The sequence below is a fragment of the Oryza glaberrima genome, chromosome 5 (assembly GCF_000147395.1).
Source record: "Oryza glaberrima chromosome 5, OglaRS2, whole genome shotgun sequence".
NCBI lineage: Eukaryota > Viridiplantae > Streptophyta > Magnoliopsida > Poales > Poaceae > Oryza > Oryza glaberrima.
The window spans coordinates 7,947,445-7,974,348 of NC_068330.1; the positions used below are offsets into that span (position 1 = coordinate 7,947,445).

At 36.8% G+C, this 26,904-nt stretch overlaps 2 protein-coding genes and 1 long non-coding RNA gene across 3 annotated transcripts; 2 read left to right on the forward strand and 1 right to left on the reverse strand.

Moving 5' to 3' along the window:
• The first annotated feature begins 7,806 nt into the window (after positions 1-7,806).
• On the forward strand, positions 7,807-10,168 carry LOC127773547 (xylanase inhibitor protein XIP-like). The gene has a single exon (XM_052299649.1). The coding sequence runs from the start codon at positions 7,846-7,848 to the stop codon at positions 8,737-8,739; it is 894 nt and encodes a 297-aa protein (XP_052155609.1). The 5' UTR covers positions 7,807-7,845; the 3' UTR covers positions 8,740-10,168.
• A 3,753-nt stretch (positions 10,169-13,921) lies between these two features.
• Positions 13,922-15,229, forward strand: LOC127773548 (uncharacterized). The gene is made up of 4 exons (XM_052299650.1): positions 13,922-14,134; positions 14,215-14,277; positions 14,366-14,452; positions 14,546-15,229. Exons 1-4 carry the CDS (start codon positions 13,922-13,924, stop codon positions 14,921-14,923), a joined length of 741 nt encoding a protein of 246 aa, XP_052155610.1. The 3' UTR covers positions 14,924-15,229.
• On the reverse strand, positions 14,722-25,845 carry LOC127773549 (uncharacterized). The gene is made up of 16 exons (XR_008017586.1): positions 22,507-25,845; positions 22,110-22,437; positions 21,902-22,012; positions 21,748-21,818; positions 21,327-21,398; positions 21,037-21,235; positions 20,802-20,927; positions 19,462-19,753; positions 19,198-19,369; positions 19,010-19,111; positions 18,495-18,626; positions 18,030-18,130; positions 17,728-17,917; positions 16,655-17,633; positions 15,238-15,293; positions 14,722-14,837 (listed from the first exon to the last, which is right to left on the reverse strand). It is a non-coding gene; the product is annotated as an uncharacterized LOC127773549 (long non-coding RNA).
• Between the last annotated feature and the right edge of the window lie 1,059 nt (positions 25,846-26,904).

Below are 26,904 nucleotides of genomic sequence, written 5' to 3' on the forward strand. Positions count from 1 at the left end.
CGGGTGCAGAACCCGTCTCCAGTCTCCCCCGCCGGCGAGGAGGAGGCACCATCGATGCTGAGCTGCTAGATCCACCCTGAGCTCGTCGCCTGCACCATCGCTGTCGACGCCGTCAGCTTTGCCTTGAGCTCCTTTCCCACGCTGGCGAGGAGGAGGTGCTGATGTCACCAGATCCGTCCCGAGCTCATGGCCATCCACGCGCACGCGGTGCTGAGTTTGTTGCCGCTTCGACCCGCTGTCGCATCGCTTGATTTCCACCGGAGAAGCTCGCTAACTCGAGGAGGGGAGACCAGATAAGGGAGAGGAGTGGGACGCCGACGTCGCCAGGTCCGCTACGAGCTCACCGTCGGACCAGCCCGAAGCTCACTAGCCGCGAGGGATGAGTGAGCAGCTGGGAGGAGAATGAAGAGAGCTAACCAAAGGAGGATGCTGTGGGTGGTCATCATCTCGTCGGAGGAGGTGATGAGCCACCGGCAACGAGAGGAGGAAGGAGAGTCGCTGGTGGTGAGGTGAAGTGGGGGATTTTGGATTTGGTCAAAGGTGCTATTTTATAATAGTTTCTGATTTTAAGGGTGTTTAGTGTAAATTTTGGATCTATATATAGATCTACAGAATTTGAGGACTAAAATATAAAAGGCGAAGGCTGACTTGCACAACACCATTTATTGCTATATAAATTCTATCAAAGGAAATTATTATACTGTAATAAGGAAAGTATCAATGTTTCCTTAATTTGATATGAAATTTGCAATTCTATAAAAACATAAAAGCTTCAATATTGAATTAGAAATTTAGTAGACTTATTGTAAAATTCAAACAAAGAAGGAAAATGGAAGTAAATTAAAATACTTTGAATTAACTACTAAAACGATTTTTGTGGTGTTCCCCTTTTATTTTTACTGATGGACCAATGAAACAAACGCTTGTAAAAATGTATTGGCAGATTCCATGTCATGAGCTGCTAGCGATAACTGATTTTCGCTGGCGAGCTCTTAGGAGGCCACCTTAAAAGATAGCTCTATTTTATAAGGCAGGCCTCCTAAGAGCCCTCCAGTGAAAATCGGTTTTTGTTGGTGGTAACTAATTAACCAAAAAAAAATTACGCTATTAAAATTTCACACCACCCGCAACCATGGCCCACCAAACCCTGGCTCCCTCGCCTCGCCTCCGCGCTCCTCGGCATCGCCGCTTCTCCTTCGCTTGCCACCTCTCCTCCCTTCTCGCTCCTCCACTCACTGTTGGCGGCTGTGAAGTGCAAAATATATACCACCAATATCTGCATAAAGTACAGATAATAAAACATCCAACATAGTGATAGGGATTATTTCTAACATATTCCACGAGTGTTGGTGAATATCCAATATAGGACATAAACCACCAAAGTTGGGAGGAAAATCAGACTAAAGTAAGGAAGGAGTATATCCATGCAAAAGGTGGGCTGTAGACTTCATCAAAATATCAACGAATCAGCCCAAAACTCGCAGGAATGAATAAGGCAGAATAGGAGGAGTCCATAGGCCGAAACTGAGGGCCAGATGGGCCTGATCAACACCGTTGATCCTGGGGTTTGGCAAGGACGGTCCAGATGTGCTCCTGATGGCGGTTGCGGGGCATTTCGGACAATTCCCCTTTCAATAACCGTCATACCTACCCTATTTAAGAAGCTTCACTCCTTCACTCTCACACGCACTTCCAAGCTTGAGCTGAATTACAAGAGACTCTATTGTATTATTTGTATACTAGAATTAGGAAGATAGTAGAGTAGAAGAAGTCGGAGGAATTCTGGAGCTGTCGGTAATCCTCTCCTGTTTCTTTTATTCTGTTTATTACTCTAATATTATAGGATTATCTTCCTGAGTAATTTAGATTTATCTTGTGAGAATTACCTCTTGGTTAGTTCCTAATTACATATGGGATTATTGTTCACTATAATCAACTAAAATATAGTGATTGCTTTGATGAGTTATAAACACTAAAATAGATATTAATTGCTTAGACGTGGTGTTTAGGTAATTATTATCCAGTAATGTTGCGTATCCCATAGTACGTTTGAGGTAGGTATAAAGGTGGTGACAACCCTCAAGAGCACTTAAGTCCTCCATATCCGGGTATATAGTAGAGCGACATTTAAGAACAGTAGGTTGTCAGTGCCTGAAGTATTGTGTTAGGATTAAAATTAAGCTTTCCCTAGACACTGTTTTTCACTAGGAAATCATCTCTATCATTTGCCTATTTTTTTTTGCTTGGTGTCCTTGGATGAACCGTAGGAAGAATTAATCACACACGTTCCCTTGAATTCGATACCCTTAGAATACTCCATAGGGGAAGTGATACATCAGTATATCCGTGCGCTTGCGGATTCTATCTGTAATCGTAAGAAATACCAACACTCACCTCGCCCCCTCGGCTCTCCTACTCTCCCCCCTTCCACCACCTCCAAGGCACGCCATGCTGCCGTTGCATACCGCCACCTCTCCTACCTCCACGCTCCTCCACCTCTGTCATGCCTAGAAATTCACAAACCAGAATTCCCAAGAAAAATGTGCATTAAAACCCCTGTCCAGCACTGGACAAGGTACATAGACAACAAAATTGGCATACAGATCCACGTCTTACAAAATATCATAAAAGTATTACAAATGCAGTGGAAAGATAAAGCTAGCTAAACATAGGATAACTGATACTAGCAGCGCGACGACTCCACACCATAGGCATCTTTAATGGTAGTGACAAAGTCTACTCCCCTGAGTAACCTCCATCTAGGAAGCACTTCAACTCTAATGTGGGGGAACAGAGCAAGATTGTGTAATACCCACTGTACTCAGCAAGTCATACCAGAAGAGAGGGTATGATGCAAGTAATTACAAAGGAGGCTAGGGGTTCTTTTGCATAAAGCAGGTATTTAAAGTAGTAGTTGAAAGTAGTAAAAATTGTTGAAGTAAACTAAGCAATATTAATCATCACTATCCAATGCTAAACCACGTTACGACATGCCCAACCATCCACCTAAACTATACCAGTTCCATTAAGCAATATTAATCTGGTTGTTTGCCCACAACCACAAGCAAGGCATCACAATTGTACCCACAAGACACAGCCCCACAACACATTTTCGTGTGCCAGCATGCCACCGTGACATACCGAACAGGGACTGTAACAGGACCTTTTGCATAACCCCTTCACAAGTTTCGCCCCTACCCTTAAAACAGGGGTAGGCAGCCCCCTCTTGTTCCGCGGTATATCCATAAGCCAATCAAACCTTAAAACAGGGGCCCGACTCAACTCCATCACGCCCACCTCACCTAGGAACGTTATGTAGGAAAGAGCTATACTACAAGCCCAGCCGTTGCCCACATTGGCTTGTGGAGAGCACGGCAATTCTTACAGGGTTTCCTGTGAACCGGTCCTTACATGCCATGGGCGCGTCTATCAAAACCATGCGCCCACAACCCATTTGATATTTTTTAGTTGAATTAATAACATGGTAGTACATCTCCATAATTATCATCATTAAAACAGGATAGAAGTTCTATGTGATACCCCATAGTGAGCTAGTTGATCTAAGCATGGCCAAGCATTTTCCTAACCAACCATCTAATCATATTAATTCCCAGGTTAACAATGGCACAAGGTAAGCGATATAAAGCAGAGTAACAGGAACCATCCCACATGACATTATAAAACATCGCAATATTAAATAGAAAGCGAGATATTTATGAAATATACACAATATGATCAAATGTAATGCATGACTTGCCTTGCTCCGGTGCTACTGGGAACTCCGCAACAACTTCAAAGTAAACCAGAGCGTCGGAACTGCCAGAATCTACGCGACAAACAAAGCATATAAGTAAAATAGAATATAAGTGTAGATGGTCGTTAGCGATCAGTTTCGACCGTCAATATTACCAAAATATTGGAGAGCTAGTTATGCTTGCAATGCATATCCATGTTAGAATAATAATATTCCACTAGTATTTGGTTCACTAACCTTTTGTAGAGAATAACCATAAAGTGGAGGAGAATCGACATCAAATCAAATGATAAATCAATCGGACGATGTCGAGACTCAGACTTATGCATGAATGGGCCAAGAACTCAGAATTAATTGGGCCAAAATTCACAAGTCTGCGTAGGAGAGCAACGAAAGAGGCCACCTGCCAATTTTGGGCCAGGTTGGCCTGACCCATGGTTCGGCCGAACCCCCCGCAGCGCCGTTCGATCCAGGTTTCTCTTGGACGACTGAGATGGCTCCCCAATGATGGTTGGTGGGTATTACCGACCTTTCCAACCGTCACAACCGTCATTGGGAGGCTATAAAAGGAGCTCTCATCATCACTCCACACACACCTCTCAAGCAAAGCTTTCTCATATTCTCTCAAGTTTAGTTTAGTGTTATCAAGCTAGTGGAATAGGAATAGAGTAGAAATCGGAGTCCGGAAGCCTTCGGAAGAGTTCGGGTATGGCTCTAGTAGCTCTTCTCTTCTCTTTTGTAAGCTTTGTACTATTATTAGAATACTCTTCTTTATACATTTATGGTATTGGAATACTTTCCAAGTATATGAATGCCAACTTTACATTATGTTCATGTTATACTGATTATACTTCTAGCTTATCTGGGAGATACTTTGGTGCGGATATAATGTTTGCTTATGCAATTACTCTATGTCATGAAGATGATATTAGAGTAGTATCTGGTAGTTTAGACGTGGTGTCTAGATTACAGGGTATCATTATTTGGGGTTATATGCTGCGGATGAGAGGTGGGCCGCTGATGGTGACAGCTCAGTACGGGTATTTCTCCGTGCGTGGATATAGTCCTAAGTTAATTTCCTGGGGAGGGTACTCCTCCGTATTTAGCCTCGGTTGTATGGTCATGACGGGCTGTCGTAAGGAACTCGGCAGTCAGGGATGGCTTCTCGAAGTACCAGGAGGGCATCGGATAGAGGGTATTAGCTAGTACATCAGATAACTAGGATGTATGTAGACTATGTATACTAGAAGTATAGGAATAGATTCTCTTTCTCTTTTTTTTTCCACTTAGTTTAGATATTTTAGTATGAGAATGAGTAGCTCCCTACTTGTGTGTCACTCTACCCTTGAATTATATTAACCCCTACTTAGACTATGATTATTACAAGTAACATATAAATTATTAGTCAGGTTCACTCTACCATGATCTTCCCATGGGATTAAATAAATACGATACCCTTGGAATACTCTCAGGTGAAATGCTACAATGGTATATCCGTGTGCTTGCGGATGAACTCTGTAACCATAATATACTAGGAGTATTTCTGCGCCATTGCTGGGAATTATATTTCTAGTAATGCCGTTAAGAAATACCAACAATAAGATTACTGAAACATGAAACAACACTATTTTTAGTGGATTCTAGGCATTTTTAGAATAGTCACTGTGTTTTTACAATTAATAGAAAACACCTTAACGAATTATTGTGCATTAAAGCTTATGGGTTGATGTCTCAAGGGAGGGAGGCCAGCACGATAGTCGGGCTCCACCGGTCAGTGGTGCAAGTCGGGCGGCGCACAGTGAACCAAGTCCATCGGGCCAGGGACGGGCGCACCACGTGGCGTACACGTGGCGCTGACATGGTAGCCACGTGGGTGGCCGAACGAACAGCCCCGATCTGCTCCGAAGTAGATCGGACGTCTGTGGAGAAGCGGTGGCCGGCCAGCCATTACAATCGGGAGGAGGCAGCGCAAGTGACCACCGGCGGTAGCTGCCGGGATGCAGAGGCGTGCACAAGTGGCGATGGTGCGGCAAAGAAGAGGAAGGAAAATGGGAGGAGAGAGGGATTCCTCACCGGTGAAGGATGATGACTGGTGTGAAGGGACGACGGCAATAGTGGCAAGGGGCGGAAGGGGCTATAGCGTGATCTAGGGAAGGAGAGGAGAGAGATTAGACAGATAGGTACCACGGCAGCGAGCATTGCCAGCCGGAGTTTGGTGAAGATGGAGGTCTCACCGATGACCGAGGAGAAGCAGGTTTCAGCGGCGCAAAGCGACGGCCGGGGAGAGGGCAAGCTTGGCGAGCACGGTGGTGGTGACGGCGTGGAGCGGCAGTGACCCTAGTAGCGGCTAGAGGCGGCCGTAGTTGGTGGAAAAGGTAGCAGCGTGGGGTGCGACGTCGTGAGGGCAATAAGAGGGCACCGGAGAGGGCATCAAATGAGGGAAAAGGAGGAGGGGATCTCGGGGGTTGTTTTTATAGGGCTGGGGAGCTTGGACTTGACCCGTGTGAGGCGAAAACGGCGCCGATGTGGGGAAGGAGAGAGAGAGAGAGGCAAAGAGATTTGAAAATCGAATCTCCGCCCATTTTTAGGGGCGCGGCTTGCAAGAAGTAGGGCGGCGATTGCAGGAAGGGCAGGGAGTGGGGAAGTGGGCGGAGAGGGCACTGGGTGCGGTTGTTCCCTTCGATTTCGCCAGCCAGAGGAGAGATATTGATCCGACAGGTGGTCCACCTGTCGGTGTCTGAAGAGAGAGAGAGAGGGGCATGGGCTCGGCTGGGCCACGGCCACGGGGCAGCGAGCGGAGGAGGCGAGCACGCGCGGGGAGGCAAGGCGGACCGCGGCCCATGACCGAGGGGAAAAGATAGGAAAAATATTTTATTTAATTCCAATAACTGAATTCTAATTATTACTTACTTCTTTGCTCTGAAAATTTCACTGATAATCCTGTTATTGTATCTTATAAGGGGAACTCAAGAAAAGTTCTATTTGTATCTCTAGTAGATAAACTTGTAAAACACATATTTTAATATATATAAACTTGTCCGGGTGCGTACGAACCAAGACCAACAGAATAAAACAAGGATAATCTTGCTAATTTAAGTATTGATTAGGATGTTACATACATATTTACGTAAGAAAATGATACGTAGACATACATCTGTTCATAAAAAAAGGTTAATAAGGCCCGATTATTGCACGGAGAAAGGCATTAAAACCGAGAAATGATGCAAGAGGTAGAACCCGCAATAATAAAGCCGATGAATGGAGTTCTCAAAACAAGATCCGATGAATGGGCCCAAACGAACAATAGCGGTGAATAAAAAGCCCATGGAACAGTCTAAGTTTGGTGAAGGATTTTAGGGTAGGCACCGTAGACCTTGACCCCGTATATACTTTAAACATGTTATGAGAGTTACAGAAGTACACAACACCCAACTTGTGGCCAGTATATTACGATAAAATAAGTGGTCTCAGTACATTTACGAGACAGTGCCCATTGATACGTGGCAGCAGAACCTTGAATTCACGGCGTTGGTCTCGTATCATTCATCAAAACAGGCTGCATCTAACACACGACGTATATTTAAGTTGCCAGAGTGCTAGAGAAGTAAACATTTGTATCAACAAAGTAATTGGTCGCTAGCTGGACTGTTATATATATATTCAACACGTACGTTAATTTACGGTCAAACTTTGCCCAGCATCTTCATTTTTAGCTAGGCAGCCTGCTTCGTTAATTTTCTTCAGCATGATAATCCGACGAACCTTGGTTAATTCTGCTGTTTCGCGTGCGTGGTTTCTTACTTAACGCACGCTAGCTGTAGCGCACCAGCTTAGCAACCTTCTGGTGCTGGTGGTACGTGAAGCGCGAATTGTCTTCGGATTATCGGATATATCCCTGCATGCCCACGCGGCGGGCGCCGCGCGCACACAACATAAGACAACGCGTCCATCCAGCGATCGACGACGCGCGCACTGTCCATCTATCCTACCTATCGCTTTATATATCCATGCATGCACCTCCCTATCCTTCACACCTAGCTCGCTCGATCATTTCATTTCTCGAGGCAGGCAAGCTAGCTAAGATTCGATCAATGGCGCTCCGACGCCACGCGGCACTTCTCTCCTTGGCAGTAGTACTACTGTTCGCCGGCCTCGCCGCCGCGTCGCCGACGTCCCAGAACACCGGCGACACCGTGATCTTTTGGGGACGGAACAAGGACGAGGGCTCCCTCAGGGAGGCCTGCGATACCGGCCTCTACACCACCGTCATCATTTCCTTCCTCAGCGCCTTTGGCTACAAGCCCGGGTACTACAAGCTCGACATCTCCGGCCACCCGGTCTCCGCCGTCGGCCCCGACATCAAGTACTGCCAATCCAAGGGCATACTCATCCTCCTCGCCATCGGCGGCCAAGGCGGCGAGTATTCCCTCCCGACCCCACAGGCGGCCGTTGAGCTGAATGACCACCTCTGGTACTCCTACCTCGGCGGCCACCGCAACGGCGTCTATCGCCCGTTCGGCGACGCCATCGTCAACGGCATCGACTTCTTCATCGACCAGGGCGGCAGGGAGAACTACAACAAGCTAGCCAAGCTGCTCTACGCGCACAACAAGGACTACCGCGGCACGGTCCGGGTGATGCTGACGGCGACGACGCGGTGCGAGTACCCGGACCACCGGCTGGATGAGGCGCTGGCGACGGGGCTCTTCCACCGCATCCACGTCAAGAAATTCAGCGATGGCCGGTGCCCGGCATCGTCCTGGATACAGTCGTTCCAGAAGTGGGCGAAGATGTACCCGCAGAGCCGTGTCCTGGTCGGCGTCGTGGCCTCGCGGGAGGTGGACAGGGAGGCCTACATCTCGCCAGAGGACCTCAAGAAATTGATGCAGTACGTCTTCAGCAAGCTGCCCAACTTCGGAGGCGTCATGGTCTGGGACAGGTTCTACGACAAGAAGACCGGCTTCACGGGTCGCCTGCGAGCGTAACTGGTCGCGACATTTGAAGCCCGTTAATTCCTTACTATGAGATCAATAAAAAAGCTTTTGTGGAGTACTCCACAAATAAAGTCATGTAATAATAAATAAACATATTGTGTATACTATAAAGATGTGTGTGTTGGGTAATGTATGTAATCAATAAATAAAGCGAGGTACGATGATACCTCGAGTAAAATAAATAAAGAGCTTTGAGATTAATAAAGTTTTCTTTATCTTAAAAGGTATAAAGATTAATTGCCGTGGGAATTTACCCTCTATGGACGATTAATTCATAATATGGACTTACAGAGATCTTTGCAGGATGAAGGACCAGAACTTGAATGCTTGCATACAATGACTTTTTCAATTTGTGAGCTAATAATGATGATATATTACCTCCGTTTTTTAATAGAAAATGCATTTAATTTTTTGCCGCATGTTGAACCATTGATCTTATTCAAAAAATTATGTAATTATTATAATTTATTTTGTTGTAAGTTGTTTTATCACTTAAAATAGTTTAAGCATGATTTATATATTAAACATTTGCATAAAATTTTTGAATAAGACGAATGATCAAACATGTATTCAAATGTCAACAACGTCATATATTAAAAATCGGAGGGAGTATATGCATGCAAGTACATATAAACCGCTCAACAAATTTGTCAAGAAATCACTTCCGTACTTTTTTTTTCAATAGTGGCCTTTTACATATCCATTTCGGGAATCATCAGCCTACCTGGAAGAAGGTATAACAGGCTAAACCCAAACAAGGTGATCGATTTATCTTATCATATATAGTTCGGATGATGGTGGTTGCTTAAGAATTCCGCCTAAAATATATAGATGCCCCTCCACTCTTCCTCAATAGACCGACGATTTTGGGAGGCCAATACCCCATGGGACACGCGGTGGAAGTTGAAGCGAACGACGGTTTTTGATAAAGGATGGGACTACCTATACATCTGACGGGTGATTTTTCACCCAAAATCACACAGATTTTTTTAAACCATTAGATCTACATCCAATGAACAGGAAAAAATATAATAAAAAAACAATTATAAAATAGAACAAAAAATTAAATGAAATATAAATCAAATGGGCTGTAATCTAGCCCAAACGTCATAATCAAAATAAACCATAAAAGACAAAAAAAAAGCCCAACAGAAGAAATGAGCCCTAGATAGAAAAGAAAATCAACAACATAGCCCATTGAAAATCGTAGCCCATTACAACAGAACCATCAACTTGGAATCCAAGAAAGCTATCAAAAAAGGAAAAGAGGAAAACACACGCAACAAACAACGTTCTAGATCGATCAGAGCAGATCAGGGGCGCCATGGACAGCGATGAGAAGGAAAAAAAAAAAAAGAGAGAACAAGGAGACTATCACCAAAAAAATGGAGATCAAGAGGATCAAGCAAACAAGAGAAAACATACCAGGTAAATTTCAACCCTGAAACCCCTTCCCCCTTCACCTTTGCATTTCTGATTTCAAACCTCTAAAACTTTCACCACATCTTCTGCCATAAAAAAATGAAGAAAACAAGAAATTTTGGTCAATCTGAAATAGATCAGGAAAGATCTAAAAATTTCTGTACTCATCTATAAACTAAATCAATCAAAACAAGCACAAGATCTATGTACAAACTATTTTTGCTTTCTCCTTCACTATTTTTGCTTCAGGACAACTACTTCAGTTGACCAACTAGAACAGATCTATCTAATGCTCATACAGTTGAACAATTGAACAGATACCAATTCTCATACAGGATATTAACTTGACAACTCAAAACTTCCACTAGATAACAACTAAAATTACATATGGAACTATGGTCCAATTCCACTGTAACTGCACTGTAACTGTCAATGAATTGTATGAATTGTACTGTAACTGAAACTATAAGACTACTTACAGTTATATTTTGCTAGCACCATACATGGCCCCAACCCATATGCAAAAAATTACAGTGCATTTGCACTAAAATTACATTTGTACCTTAAATTACATTTGTAAAAACAATATATACGGCATGTAAGTGCACTGTAAGTTTAGTACAATTGCACTGTAAAATTTGGTAACTTCAATATGTTAACTTCAAAATTTCATAAATTCTCCATCAAACAGTAATGCATATACAGATTTTACATCAAACATGATAGGAACACATGTAATGCTCAAAAACAAACAATCAAGATTTACTTAAGGTAATAAACACAGTTATATTAACACTAATAATATAAAAACTTTTGCCATCAAATATTAAAGAAAAACACCTCAAAACTTTGCACATCATCGGACAAGAAGTTTAATAAATCTTTTTCACAAAGAGTGAATAATTTTCTTGCCTGATGACGTGCAAAAATTTGATTTGCTTAATTCAAAAATTATTTATCATCATCTGGCAAAAAGAGTTGATTGCATAAAGAACACTAGATTATGAAAATTTGGTGCATGTCCTATGTAAATAAATATCTAATACTTAACAATCTAGTAAGATGATTTTAAAAAACATGTATACTAATTTGGTGCATATTCCTTGAATGTTGCAGGAACAAAATTTGCTGAACCAGTTCAGGTTGGCTGCATGGACAAAAAAGTTACATAAATACTATACTATGCTAGACAAAAAGATTCATCACATCAGGTCAGATTAAAAATAGCACTATTCAGAAGTTAAAATTTAAAAGAAAAAAACAACTTACAGTCAAAACTTGCTAAAATTACAACTGTAACTGTAGTTCATGAAGAATGTACTGGACTGTAACTATAGTGCAATAAATATGGAACTAGAACAGATATATCTAAATACGCCCCAATTCTCGTAGAGGAAACTTCACAAAACCAAAAATTACAGTAGATAACACCTAAAATTACATATGTAACTATGGCCTAATTCCACTTTAACTGCACTGTAAGTGGTATACAATTGTACTGTAAGACCACTGTAAATGTGATAATTGATGAAGAATATACAGGGATTGTATGAAATATAGAATTCAGTAAGGACAACACATTACATGTTTCTACTGTAACTACATTGTCTTAATTTTTGCAGGGTTAAAGAATGAGACACAAAAAGACAAAGACATCAATAAACAAGGAAAAATACAGGCACAGATTCAAGTAATGAAAGAAATTGCTGGTAAGTAATTTATGGTCAACAAAATTTTAAATTACAAAGATATTGTATTGTAATGCTTTTTAAATATTAATGCAGGATTAAAGCCAGATGGAGAATGTAGTCAGAAAAAAATTCTTTCAGAAACAAGTTGATACAGAAATCACCAATTTCAAGCAACATACAGGTAACAATTAAATTCTAAGAAGAATAGAATAAAATTTATTTTGAAAAACATTGCTTGCAGCTATAAAAAGGACTAGGGCAGCAAATCAAATTAAGGGGCACATAAAAGTCAGAACTTACAAAAAATGAGCACTGCATTTCATCAAACAAATTTAATTCTCCAGACATGCCCTCAACAAATGAATGACGACAGGATGAAAATATCTAAAAAAAACTAACATTCTATTATAAATTACAATACAAAAGTACTAAAATTACGACTGTAATTAATCAGTACTTGAACTGTAACTGACTGTAAGTGGTATAAAATATAACTGTAACTGATTGTATTTTTTTGCAGGTACAAGGAAGCGTGAAAGTAAAGAAGGGGGAATAAATGCAGGGGAGATAATGAGAAGAAAATTTCAAAAAACTGCGCTTGAAGAAATCAAAAGAGACATACAAATATCAGGTCATATTATTATATTTTGAAACTGTAAATGTGATAATTGATGAAGAATATATAGGGATTGTATGAAATATAGAATTCAGTAAGGACAACACATTACATGTTTCTACTGTAACTACATTGCCTTAATTTTTGCAGGGTTAAAGAATGAGACACAAAAAGACAAAGACATCAATAAACAAGGAAAAATACAGGCACAGATTCAAGTATTGAAAGAAATTGCTGGTAAGTAATTTATGGTCAACAAAATTTTAAATTACAAAGATATTATATTGTAATGCTTTTTAAATATTAATGCAGGATTAAAGCCAGATGGAGAATGTAGTCAGAAAAAAATTCTTTCAGAAACAAGTTGATACAGAAATCACCAATTTCAAGCAACATACAGGTAACAATTAAATTCTACGAAGAATAGAATAAAATTTATTTTGAAAAACACTGCTTGCAGCTATAAAAAATGACTAGGGCAGCAAATCAAACTAAGGGGCACATAAAAGTCCGAACTTACAAAAATTGAGCACTGCATTTCATCAAACAAATTTAATTCTCCAGGCATGCCCCAACAAATGAATGATGACAGGATGAAAATATCTAAAAAAAACTAACATTCTATTATAAATTACAATACAAAAGTACTAAAATTACGACTGTAATTAATCAGTACTTGAACTGTAACTGACTGTAAGTGGTATAAAATATAATTGTAACTGATTGTATTTTTTTTGCAGGTACAGGGAAGCGTGAAAGTGAAGAAGGGGGAATAAATGCAGGGGAGACAATGAGAAGAAAATTTCAAAAAACTGGGCTTGAAGAAATCAAAAGAGACATACAAATATCAGGTTATATTATTGAGAAGGAAAATTTTAACAGAAAAAAAATATGACTTACAGTCAAACCTTGCAAAACTGTAACTATAGTTTTTGTGTACTGTAACCTTATGATGCTCATTTATTTATTCAATTACAGGATCAAATCAATTGCAGGAGATTGACAAAAAAGAATATTCAATCAGGACAAAATGCTAGAGGAGGAACAGAAACACCAAATGCAACAAGCTATGGAGCACAAATACTATACAACCAGTACTCATTGCTTAATGAATATGGAAAACTTGTAAGTAAAAAATTCACAATATTATAAAAATAATGCCAATACTTCTGATATAACAGAAAACAAGGGAAATTTACAGATGGAGGCAGGAAAGATGAGCTACACTAATCTCATGCAACAAATAATTCAGAGTCCAAGAGTGACCATGCAAAAAAATGAGGTAAGCATATTTTAATCAGATTTCAATTATACTAGAAAAAGAAAAATGAAAGAAAAACCAATTGCAATCTAAAATGAAATGTGCAGGAAGGAATAGAGGCATATACAAATCTACTTCAAACACCCGTCGCATTTGATGTGAGAACTTAACTTACAACCATAAATGAAGAACAAAAATGTCAAAATTTATAAGTCATTACTAACAGTTTATATTTTGCCATTGCAGAATTCTATGATTTTGACAACAAGCAGGTTTTCTCCACAAGAAACAGATCAGCAAGATGGGTTTTATCAACAACAGATTTCTACAACAGAACGCATCTATCAAGAATTTGATGCAATATACAATAACAACAACATGACTACATGGAGTGAGGTAACGTTTTGAACAGTGAAATAAATACACTAACCGGATTATTACTTACAAATGACAAACAATTTAAAAAAATTATGCAGAGATCATCAGAAAGAGATATAGAAGAGTTGTATGAATCCAAAAACAACCATTTCAAAAGACAGGTACGTTACTTTTGACAAACATTCATAAAATAAAATCTTAAAAACATGTGATAGTATAATTGAAACATAACAAATAAGAAATTTGCAGGTGAATGGGACGACAATGGCAATGCAGAGTAATGAGCATCCAAACGAAGAGGATATACAACAAAATTCAAGAAATAAGAATAGACAGGTAAACAAGAGTGATTCATATATTGACATTGAGATTACAAAATAGATTAGTTTACTAAAATTTCATACTAATCAATTCATATATTTTTTTCAGATAAACAGTGGACAAGTGAATGAAGAAATAACAGAAGTGAGAAATGACACAGAAGGTGCACAAAAAGTCCAAAATAACTGTGAACAAAGTACTATAACAGCTAGTAATGAAGTAAGCAGTTCAAGAAGCCACACAACTGGAGGGGACATAAATGAGGAAGACATAAACAATTTCTTGGATAATGAAGAGGAAATCAATGAAGTAATTGACAAAAGGCACATACCTGAAGTTGGAATGGAGTTCAGATCAGATAAGGAGGCTCATGGATTCTTCAACTTTTATGCATACCTAGCTGGGTTCTCAATGGTAAATACACACCATTACAAGACAACAAGCAAGAAAAGGAATGGTGAGATTACTAGTTATACATATCAGTGATACAGATATGGGAAAAATGAGGAAGATGGGAAGAAAAAGAAAACAACAGAACAAAGGAATACAAATGTGATAAACAGAACTGACTACAAGTGTGTGATGGTAATAAAAGAGGAATACAAATGTGATAAACAGAACTGACTACAAGTGTGTGATGGTAATAAAAGAGGTACAGAATATTTGGAAAATATCAAGACTGAACCTAGAACACAATCACACACTAAGCCCAAACAGAGAAGCAAAATTCCTAAAGTCACAAAAGAATATGACAGTAGAAGAAAAGAGGTTGATCAGAACTCTCAAGGAGTGCAACATACCTACAAGAAGCATAATAGTCATACTGTCATTTCTCCAAGGGGGATTGTCAGCACTGCTATACAACAAAAAAGATGTCAGCAATGTGACAACATCAATCAATTCAGAAACAAAAAACAGTGATATGAAGCTAGTCATGGAGTATCTAAGAAACAAAGAAGCCAAAAACCCAGGATTCTACTACGAGTTGTTGCTAGATGAGAATAATAAGGCGAAGAGTATGTTTTGGACTGATGGTAGATCCACTCAACTATATGAGGAGTATGGTGAATTTGTTAGTTTCGACACCATGTACAAAACTAACAAGCACAACCTACCATTTGCTCCTTTTGTGGGGTTACAAGCCATGGCAGCATATGCATTTTTGCGTGTGCATTTTTAGGAGATGAAACTATGGAAACTTTCAAATGGGTTTTTGAGGCATTCCTAACAGCTATGGGAGGGAAACATCCTGAGACAATCATAACTGACCAAGACTTGGCAATGAAATCAGCAATAGAAAAAGTATTTCCGGATACAAAACACAGGAATTGCTTGTTCCATATTATGAAGAAGTGGAGAGAAAGGACAGGAAACACATTTTCAGAAAAGAAAAATAAAGATCTCTACAATGAATTTTACGACATTGTTCACAACTGCTTGACAAGAGTTGAGTTTGAAACATTGTGGCCTCAAATGATTGAAAAGTATGGTTTGCAAAACATCAAATACCTACAAACAATGTGGAGAACAAGGGAAAACTATATACCATTGTACTTTAAATTAGATTTCTGCCCATTTATTCACAGTACAGCACTAAGTGAGGGGACAAATGCAAGGTTCAAAAGGGGTGTGGGCCCAACACACAGTGTAATGAGTTTCCTTAAAGAATTTGAGAGAATCAATGACACAATCTTTGATACAGAATTTTGCAAAGATCATCAGTCCAGAACAAAGAAGCCTAAGACACTATGGTCAAGCTACAAGATTGAACTACAAGCTTCAGAGATGTACAACTTGGGAATTTTCAAAAAATTTCAAGATGAGTTGCAGGAAACACTGAATCAAGAAATTGCAGTTATAGAACATGGGAAAACATATGAAGTATATGTAGCTGAAAACCTAACAAAATAGGAATTCAGACAGAGAAAATATGTGATCATAACAGACTTAGCACAATAGAACTATGTGTGCATATGTGCAAAGTTCTCCAAAGATGGAATCTTGTGCAGCCATATCCTGAAAGTGATGCTATTTCTAAAAATAAGCAAAATTCCTAAAAAGTACATAATTGAAAGGTGGAAGAAAAAGGAGAGAAAATGTACAGCAAGAATAGAGAAACCAGCTAGTGATGAAAACAGTTCAGTTCTTAGGTTCAATGTCCTCTCTAGAAGAATGGCTGACATGGCTTCAAAAGCATCAAAGAGTAAAAACACTTACCTGTATATGCTAGATCAGATGGACAGGTTGGATGGAAATTTGGACTTGTTGATTGAACAGGCACCTGAAAATCTGCAACAAAATAATCAAGGTAGTACAACAAAAGAGAGTAATGGGGAACAAGAAACAGAAGAAACAATGAATGAACAAGAGGATATCGTAGACCCTAATTTAGCAAATACAAAAGGCAAAAAAATCAGCTAGAACAAAAGCAATTGTAGAGAAGCTTAAAGAGATTCCAAAAAGGCATTGCACACGATGTGGAAGAACAAATCATACAATAGAGACATGCCCATTGATGGAAGACACATACATTATTCCAAGTCAGCAAAAAACAGCCAAGACAAGTAAGAAAAAACAATTTCTTTGAAATAAATTAAACTTGTACAAAAATATTATGTGTTACCAAAAATGTACTTATAAGGATTTAACATTGTCAGGGACTATTGAGAAGCAAAGGAAGCCTGGAACAAGAAAGAAATAGGGAGAAGATCAAACTGGAGAATCGTCAAGCAAAAGTAAGAAACAAAAAACATTCACCTAAGAACAGGAAAAAAATTAGAGGCTGACATATAAAAAAATAAAATTTCAATTTTCAGGAAAGAGGTCAGCTAGTCAAGACAATGAAAGAAAAACAATTGAGAAGAGGACAAGAAGATGAAGCAAAGATGAACAGATAGATCAAGGGAAAAAAAGATTAGTTACAATTGCCACAATGAGAATGAAAAAATTGTGTAACAGACAATTGTAATATACTATGTTACTGGATCAGAACCAGCTATCAAATGTAGCAAAAATTCTATTACAGAAAACCATGCTCAACATTTTAGTCTCGAAAGTATTATGTTCTTCTCAGAATTAACTACAGCTAATAGCTGTCCAAGTTGCTACAAAAGATCCTAAGAATTCAATGTCACTGGCAGAACTTTTTCTGAGCTGCTGAAGTAAAAGTAGGCTGACGAGTACGAGGAAATTTCTCCTACAGGAAGAAAAAAAAATGAAATTTTAAACTAAATAATACATAGACCAAATAAATTTGATAAAAAGGGAAAAATATTAGTTGCAAAACTTACTTGATCAAACCAATTGAGAACAACATCTTCAATCTCAGTTTGCACCATTCTATTCTTTGGATGAAAGAATATTTGATTGGAATATTGGACACGAATATTCTTGATGTTTTCATTTGAAAGCACAGTGGATAATATAATCCTAGGTGACCAAAGTTCGGTGAATTTCATCACATAAATTCCAGAATCACAGCTGAACAAAAAAATGTGCAGAAAAAAAAGAACAATTAAAAATATCAAACAAAAAAAGATCAGGATAGAATGTTACAACTAAAATAAAAAAAATGAAGAATAAAGATTATAACCTGAAATCTTGACGAGGTACTGGAGGAAAAACAATCTGGAACCTTTGAAAATCCATAGGTACGCAAACAAATTTATCCCAAGCAATTTGTAAATTGGCTATCTGAATACCAAATTTAAAAATTAAAAAAAAAGTTAAACAAAAAAATTGTTTGATGATGCATCATAGATCAACACAAGAAATGTTCAGCAAGTAAATATATAAGTGGCAAGCTAATACCATGGCATACCAAGAACTGAAAAAAATTAAAGATCATGATCATGTAAAAGAATAATTTGAAGAAATATCAAAAATTCAGACATGCATATATACATTCATAGGTCGACATCACGAATTCACATTTTCAAGGTACAAATTAATTAGATTAAACATAAAAAAGGAATATAATAACAAAAAAAAGAAATATATGGCCTCAAAAATTAAGCAACAATTAAATAATACACAAGTAGAAATGATATGATCTTACAAGCTGAGACAGAATAGGTCGAAAATACTCATCACCCTCATTATGCAATGAATCCAAAATTACAAGCATTCTATCCTTGATGTCAACAACAAACAGAAACCAATGATGATTGAAGTTGACTGGAAAATGAAGCTGCAAAAATCACAAACTGTAAGTTTAATAAACATGAAACTTCATATGTGCAATGATAAAGAAAGTTCAGCAGGCATAAACACTATGAATAATAATATTCATATATTTTTTGACTTGAAAGTTTGACAAACATAAATTTCAAAAAGACACATATTTCCTTGCAAAATGCCATAAATCAATCAAGGTAACTATGCAATTCATTAAAGTATAATCTAAAAGAAGATGAACATGAACATGCAAATTACAGCATAAAAGGTAGATTTAAGGGACATAAAATAAAAAAACAGAAAGCTATGCAAAGCAATACATGGACAGGAGCAAAAAAAAAAAACGTTGATATGAACAGGGAAAAACCAACAAGCAAATCAAGTAAAACACCTTACCATATCACACAAGTGTAATTTCCTAGCTTTCCCAGCTCCAACAAAAGATTTTTCAAGTTTCTCCATAACACTTGTAGAAGACATATCATATGGCAATTTTTCCTACATTTAAATCACAAAATTTAAAAAATGTATTGAATATATTTATTTCAAATTTTAACAAAAATAAAAAGAAGTAAATAACTTACAACAATAGATGGGAAAAAGTAATTCTTCTTAGATCTTGAGGGATGATCATTATGAAACAAGACTCGACAAAAAACTGACATAACAAAAGTGGAGACAAAACCACCTTTCTTGAGAGAATGACCAAACTAAGATACTTTTGCCTTCACACCATCTATATCAACAGCATCATAACTGAAGAAAAAAAATATAATTACAAAATTTTTAAAAAAATATATAAACATATGTAACAAAAAATAGGAAACAAATAAAAATCAGATTAATACCTCTACCATTTGGAACTATCAGCAAGACGACAAAAAACAATGTAATAACAGATTTCTTCATCAGTTATTGGAAATCGACGTGTCTCAGTCACAAATGGATATGTGGCATGTCTTGCAAGAATTAAAACTCTCCTAGGGCCATGTATAGGTATCTTGCCACCAGTGGAACTGAATCTTGTGTGCTTGTAGACAAATTATTGGATGAATTGTAAATTTCATCAGATTTAGAACAAAGTTTCTTACAACGGTCAGCAAATTTTGATTGACCAAGAAATTGGATATCTGGGGAATTCTGTAACGATAATTTAAAAAAAATAAAATTAGATGAAGCATTGAAGTAACACAAATGCAGTAAAATGCAATTAAAGGATATGTTTTACACATGAACGTCTTTAAAAAAAATTCATATCAGTAGAAAACTTTATCAAATGAACAATGATAGCAAATAACATATATAAATGGGAAAAGTTAAAATAAACAGTAAGAATAATACTTGATATACTACTCATAATCATTAAAGAATTGTCAAAACAGTGTAGAAATGCCCGGAAGTTAGTAGACAGGGTAAATAAAATCAAGTAACAAAGGTCAAAAGAAGTGCTTAATTCTGAACTTTTTAATTTATACTATCCCAAAGCAGTTCACAAAAATGAACTCAGGAAAGTAAACCTAAAATAAAAATTGCAAGCCAGAAGATTGTAGAGCATAACAAACACATCAAAGAAAAATGCACAAAGCTTAAGATAAAAAGGTATCATGTAAAACAGATAAAAAATAGAACAAAGCAAGGGAACGCATTCACAACGACACTAAGGACAGAACATAAAAATAGTTGGAAATATAATGCTAGTTAACAGAAACAACCAAAAAAAGAAAAGAATGCTACAAAAATAGTACAATGGTAGTGGAACAAAAATGGTAATGGTAATGATTTGAGACACATTAAGGGCCTGCTTGGGAGTTTAGGTGTTTTGATGGAAATATAGAATAACCAAAAATAAAAGTGAAAACCCACTCTAGGATCTACTTCATCAGCTTCTAAGTACTGACCCAAAAATGGTCATAGCAATCTAGCATTTCATTAAAAATTTTAGACTGACAGAAATTTCAGTTCATAGGAAAGTTCTAGAACAAGAAAATTTGATAAAAAAATAAATTTAGATTGAACCTAATTGATCATAAAAATATCAGAACAAACGTAAAATTATGATCTGGTATTTAATCAAATATAGTAGAAATAAAGAACTACATCCAATCTGAAAAAGAGAAACATCATGAACTGTATATAATGGGAATGAGTTAAACAATACATTAAGAAAATGTCTAAGAGTTAAACTTACAGTTAAATCTTGAAATAACCTCTTGTTGGGATTTTGACAATTTGTTCTTTCTTTAGTACCAACATTTTCATACCCACGAATTATCTTAATTGGAGTGTCCTCAACAGAATGAAAAGAGATAAAGCCCTACAAAAATAAAAATAATGTTGTGGTACAAAAAAATTGATGTTGCATCAATGCAAAAAGAATTCTATTTTAAACATATAAATTAAAATAGGAAAAAATAGTGTAGTACCTGAGAACATGTTGCATCAATGCATTGACACCTAATTCATTGTCCTTATCACAATCACTGACATCATCATCAGAATCTAACAACCTAAAAGAAGGCCTATCTTCACCAAATATAGCTGCTCTTGAATTTAACTGAGTTAATCTGGACCTAAACTTGTTTGCCACATTCTTCACAAGACTAAAAGCAGCAACAGAAGATCCTAGCAAAATTATTAAAGTAAAAGAACTAATAAATACAAACTTTTAAAAAATAGGAATTAATTTTAAAATTGATAATGGGCAAAAAAACACCTGCATTAGATTGATTCATATCATTGTTTATGTTCCTAAGATAACCAACATCAGGAGTAGCAACAGGTTGACCTGATAATACATAGACATGTAATAAATTAAAATTAAAAATTGATCAAACAGAAAATTAAATGAAAAGTAGTCAGTACATTACTAGTAGCAAAACTAGGAGCAATACCATTACCAGAACCATTAATACCACCTATAATAAAATATAGAAAAAAATTTTGTTGGTACAAATAAAACAAATCAAAATGAGAAAAAAAAGATAAAAAGAAGGATTACATCTCCACGGTTCATTGATGACAATAGAACATTTGATTTATTGGAAGGATCAGATATATCACAATTCATGCCATTTCCCTAAAACAAAAAACTTCAATCAGTCTAACATTGTAAAAAAAAATTAAAAAAAACTTACAGTTATATCGTTGATGTGGATTGACTCATTATTGTTGCCATCATCACAATTCACAGAAGAACCATACAGAGCTATTATAAAAATGAAAAAAAAAGAGTACATATTTAATAAAAAGAAATATAATTTAAAAGTACAAAACAGTTCATAAACATACCAGCAATTCTATCAAGTGATGGGCAATCCTTTTCAATAGACTTCAATGCAGACTTATCAAATGGTTCATCATTCCTTAAACTTCTGATATTAGGAGCAGAGTGAAGGGAGCCTATAAATATAAGAAATCATAAAAAAAACAAAAAAATAATATTGAAAAAAATTATAAGAAAAATAGAATGAAATAAGAGTAAGCAAACTAAACTTACTACAATTTATAGGAGGAACATCAAATTGTATGTCTTTTGGACTTGCAGGTTGAAAATTACTTGGGCCAGCTTCAGTGTTAACTTGAGAATGTAAAATATCAGATTCATTCTGATCTTGTACAGCATCACTTCCACTTGCTTTAGCAATCAGCGACAAAATAGAAACAACCAAATCTTCACATGATTCACTGTCAACTAAATGATGACTGAAGCAATGAGAACTCAACATTTCAGAGATTTCATGCTTGAGAAAATCTGGAAGCATACTACCAATAGCTGAATCAAGTTTGTCTTGAATTATCACTGATCTAGATTGAGTTGAATCACGCTAAAAAAATATAAAACCAATCAACAAACTTCATTGAAAAAAAATACATTACAAAACAGAAGTACATACCTTGAAATAGCAAGTGTCCTGGAAATCTTTCAGAGGTCTTAATCCAAAAGTGTTCTCATCAATTTTGTCTAATTCAGAGAATGTTGATATCATGTCATCTTTCCAAACAGAAATACGAGGACAACTTTGGTCAACATTTCTTGAGCCAAAATCAACATTGTCAAGATACAAAACCTAAAATAAAAAAAAATATAAATGCATTGAAAAAAAAAAACTAAAGAAGTGAAATAAAACTTATAGCCCAATAAAACAAGCAGCCTCCGAAAGTGGTGTTCTTCTTAAACTTTTTTATATAAGTCATCAACCAATCATAGGTAAATTTTTGACCAATCAAAGTATTTCAAGCGAGAAACATCCTCGAAAATAGTCAAATACTTCACACTTGGAGTCAAAGAAGAGTTGGGGCATAAGAAACAAGCCAAGGCGACAATAAGAAAAGATGTGATTATTTGATCTTCAGACAAATCTTTCTGCTGAATCAGTAGATCACCAAAAAATTTAACTGAAGGCAATACAGACTGACCAAACATAGAAAGGATGCATTGCCTGCCACGTTCATAATCTTTGCTAAAAGGTATTCCACCTAAAGGAAGCCCAAGAATATCATGAACTGACTCAACTGTGACTAGAATAATTTTTTCCTTCACAATAATCTCTGATGTCCTGACATCAACTTTATTGGCAATCCAAGTGGCAAACTTGATAGGCACATAACTACTATCGAACATCAGCAAGAAATCAAACTCAAATTTCTTGATAATGGATTTTTGATAATCAGACAAAGAGGACACAACTTCAGAAAAATATTTCACAGAGAATCTTGTGAATGAAGACTCTGTGTTAGCATGGGCCTTCTTCTTCTTAACCTTTAAAAGAAATTAAACAAAGAAAAAAGAATCAAATACAAATAATTTTTTTGAAAAAAGTTATACATTGAAGATTACAAATTTTTAAAACAAAACATAAGAAAAAAATAAAGAAGAACCATACTGGAGGCTTTTGAAAATCAAAAGATGAATTGGTCAATATATTTTCTTTCATCTCCTTGACAATCTACAAAAGAGAACAAAAAAAAAGGGTAAATTGATTTACAAAAAAAAAAATAAAAATGTGTATATAACAATCATACCATCTTCCTGAGTAAGGCAAGAAGAATGTCAAATATGAAAATATACAAGTAAAAATATACAGTCAAATATGAAATACACATCTATAGTACAACTAATCAACTACAGCTAAGTAATAAGAAAGATTTAAAAATCTTGTCAGACTCCTGACTGGAAATAAAGATAATTGATAAGCAGAGTTAATAATAAGTGAAAACAGGACAAAAAGGGACAATTGATAAGCAGAGTTAATCAATGCAACCATGAAAACAAAAAGGGACAATTAAAGCATTATCCATTCTTGACATTGACAATCTACAATATGCAGATCATTGAAGCATGATATATAATTTGTGAGAAATTGAACTAAAAGATGCACAGGAATGAATAAAATCAATTTAGGATCATAGAACCATAAGTTAAATCGCATCACACAGATTTTCTGTAAGAAAGTAAACCAACATTCTCATCAAGATCAGATGCATTCTCATCAATACAAAGAAAAAAAAAACATGAGCTTAAAGAACTAAGACATTAATACATTAGAACATTTCCAGGTCACCTAAGTAAAGGAAAAATACATACAGTTCCAATTAATTGTCATCACATATAGAGTCCAACTTTAACAAGTATTGATCAGCTATTTTTGTCAATTGAACAGGTCAAGTTTGCAATACAAAATGATGCAAAATCACAACAATGTCAATTGTCAGCTTCCTAAGACATTCATATCATGTGCTTAAGAAGTAATTTTGAGATGTAATTCTTTAATAGAGCAATCAAGCACAATCAAAATTCAATGAAGAAAAATAAAGCCATCCCATGAGTACAAATTTATCAAGCTTTTTCAGATTTCACCTCAATTCCAAAAAACAATACTGCTTTATCCAATTGCACACAGAAATCTCACCAAAACAATACTGCTTTAATCAGGTGTAGCAGAAATAATCAGGTTTATTTATTGATCCTAAACAAAAACTGGAGTGAATTTGGCTGGCTAAACTAATCAAAATCAACATCGAAAGTTTTAAAAAATGCAAGAACAAAAGAATTAACATACCAAAACCCAAATACATGTCATTTGGACATCTACCTAGACCTACAAAATGAACATAACACAGATAATAACAACAAAAGGTACAGAAACTAAAAAGAAAATTATATTACTAGTGAACCATGTCATACAGAATCATTTAGATTAGCACTAAGTAATTCAAAACACACATAAACATGATACCTGAACTAGCCAAACCAATTCATGTGGAGCTTTAACTTTAAAAATCTAACAAATATTGGCATCATCATTATTATACAGAAAATGAGAAAGAATAGAACTAAATACAAACACTATATAAGACATCTCATGGATCTGGAAATACAAAAATAAACAAATCAAACATGAAAAAATCTAAAAACTAAAAATTATAATGATAAATCAACATGAGTTGAATAGCCATCACCATAAATCACAGATCAAAACCCATCAACATGGAAAAAATCAAAACCAAAACCTAATCAGATCCAGAAAACAATTCAGGAAATAAATGTCTAGAACCTCAGAAGAAGCAGATCGACATATTTCAAATTAAAACTACAACTAAAAAACCAAAAACAAGTATAGGCCAGATCTAAAAAAAACTAGGAATCATCGGCGCACAGGAATCATCGGCTCGGCGACACAGGAATCATCGGCGACACCTAGATCAGCATAAAAAACTTAGGAATCATCGGCGACACAGGATTCCGACTATAAATCCAAAAAGGATTTGGATTCTAAGACCACAAAATCAACACAAAAATAATTCGAAATCCTGCCTCTCGCGCGCAACCGATTCAAAATAGAACTACCTAGACGAAATCGCTCAAAAAAAACGACCGGAGGATGAAACAAAAAACAAGCAACAACAAACGACACAAAACTAATCGATCAAATCTGGATCAGATGAGAGAAATCCGACGAGATTCCTCTCCCTATCGCGCGCAACCGGTTCAAAAACTGAATCAAAATCGAACTACCTAGACAAAATCGCTCAAAAAAACAACCGGAGGATACAAAAAAAACAAGCAGCAACGAACGACACAAAACTAACCGATCAAATCTGGAGCAGAGGAGAGAAATCCAACGAGATTCCTCTCCTTCTCGAGCGCGAGAGAGAAGAAAAAGCCTCTCGCCGGAGAGAAAGAGAAGAAAAAAGCAAAAAGAGAGGAGAGAAGAGAGAAGAATGGAGAAGATACAGGAGAAAGTAGGAGAGATAAAGAGGAGCTACGGCTACAGACACGGCGCGGAAAACGAAATTTGACAGCGTTCAGACCGCGCATTGACTAATACCATAAATATCAGCACGAATCTTGAAGAGCAGATCGGACGGCGCAAAAAACGTCAGATATGGGGAAGAAAATTTGACATCAGATTTCTAGCAAAATCGTAAAGGATTCGTGTCTCTAGTGGGAACTCGAGTGGGGAAGGGCAGGGGTCATTCACCGGTTGGCCCAAGGTGGTTAATTTGGACTGGGCCCGCTGAGTAGGAAAGAAAACCCTCAAGAAGCAATCTGCTGCGTTGAACACATTGATCGAACGGATAAGAATAAAAAGTGACGTGGCTAACTGAGAGGACAGCAAAATAGTTAGTGGGGATCAACTGTATAAGTATACAGGATTCCACATTAAGTGAGTATTCGTGATTTCTTTTGGGTATTTAATTTTTTAAGTAAGATATATTCTCACTATTATGGGTTCATCGTTTAATATTTATATTAAGTGCTCTAGTAAGACTCTAGATAAAGAAGAAAGTTCTTGTGTGGGGGCTAGAGTAGTAATCGATAACGTAAGTGTGTGTCTAGGTTAAAAATTACCTTTGTTTATTGTGTGCTCCATGGGTTGTAGAGATACGCAACACGTGGTGATAGCTCCATTCATACTTTGTAATGATTCACATTCAGGTACATCATAGAGCTATAGGCCTGATTCGTTTGGCAAACCAGGGAAAAGCCAGTGCCCTAAGCAAGTGATAGAGTTTTACCTTAACTTAATTCAAGATTATTAACCCATCTGGATCCTCTCTATCCCCCTCCTACCATTAAATTGTTGTCCCTGGATGAACCCGTTTCCTTGATTTTACACACTTGTTCCCTGAGATTCGTTATGGTTAAGTGCTACAGCAGTATCCGTGCGCTTGCGTATTTATCTGTGAGTAATAAATATCAATATAAGAATTTCTGGCGGTGTTACTATGGAACAGTTGTTATATTATCTTCAAACCTAGTTCGCCTTCTTATCTTATCTTTTTATATT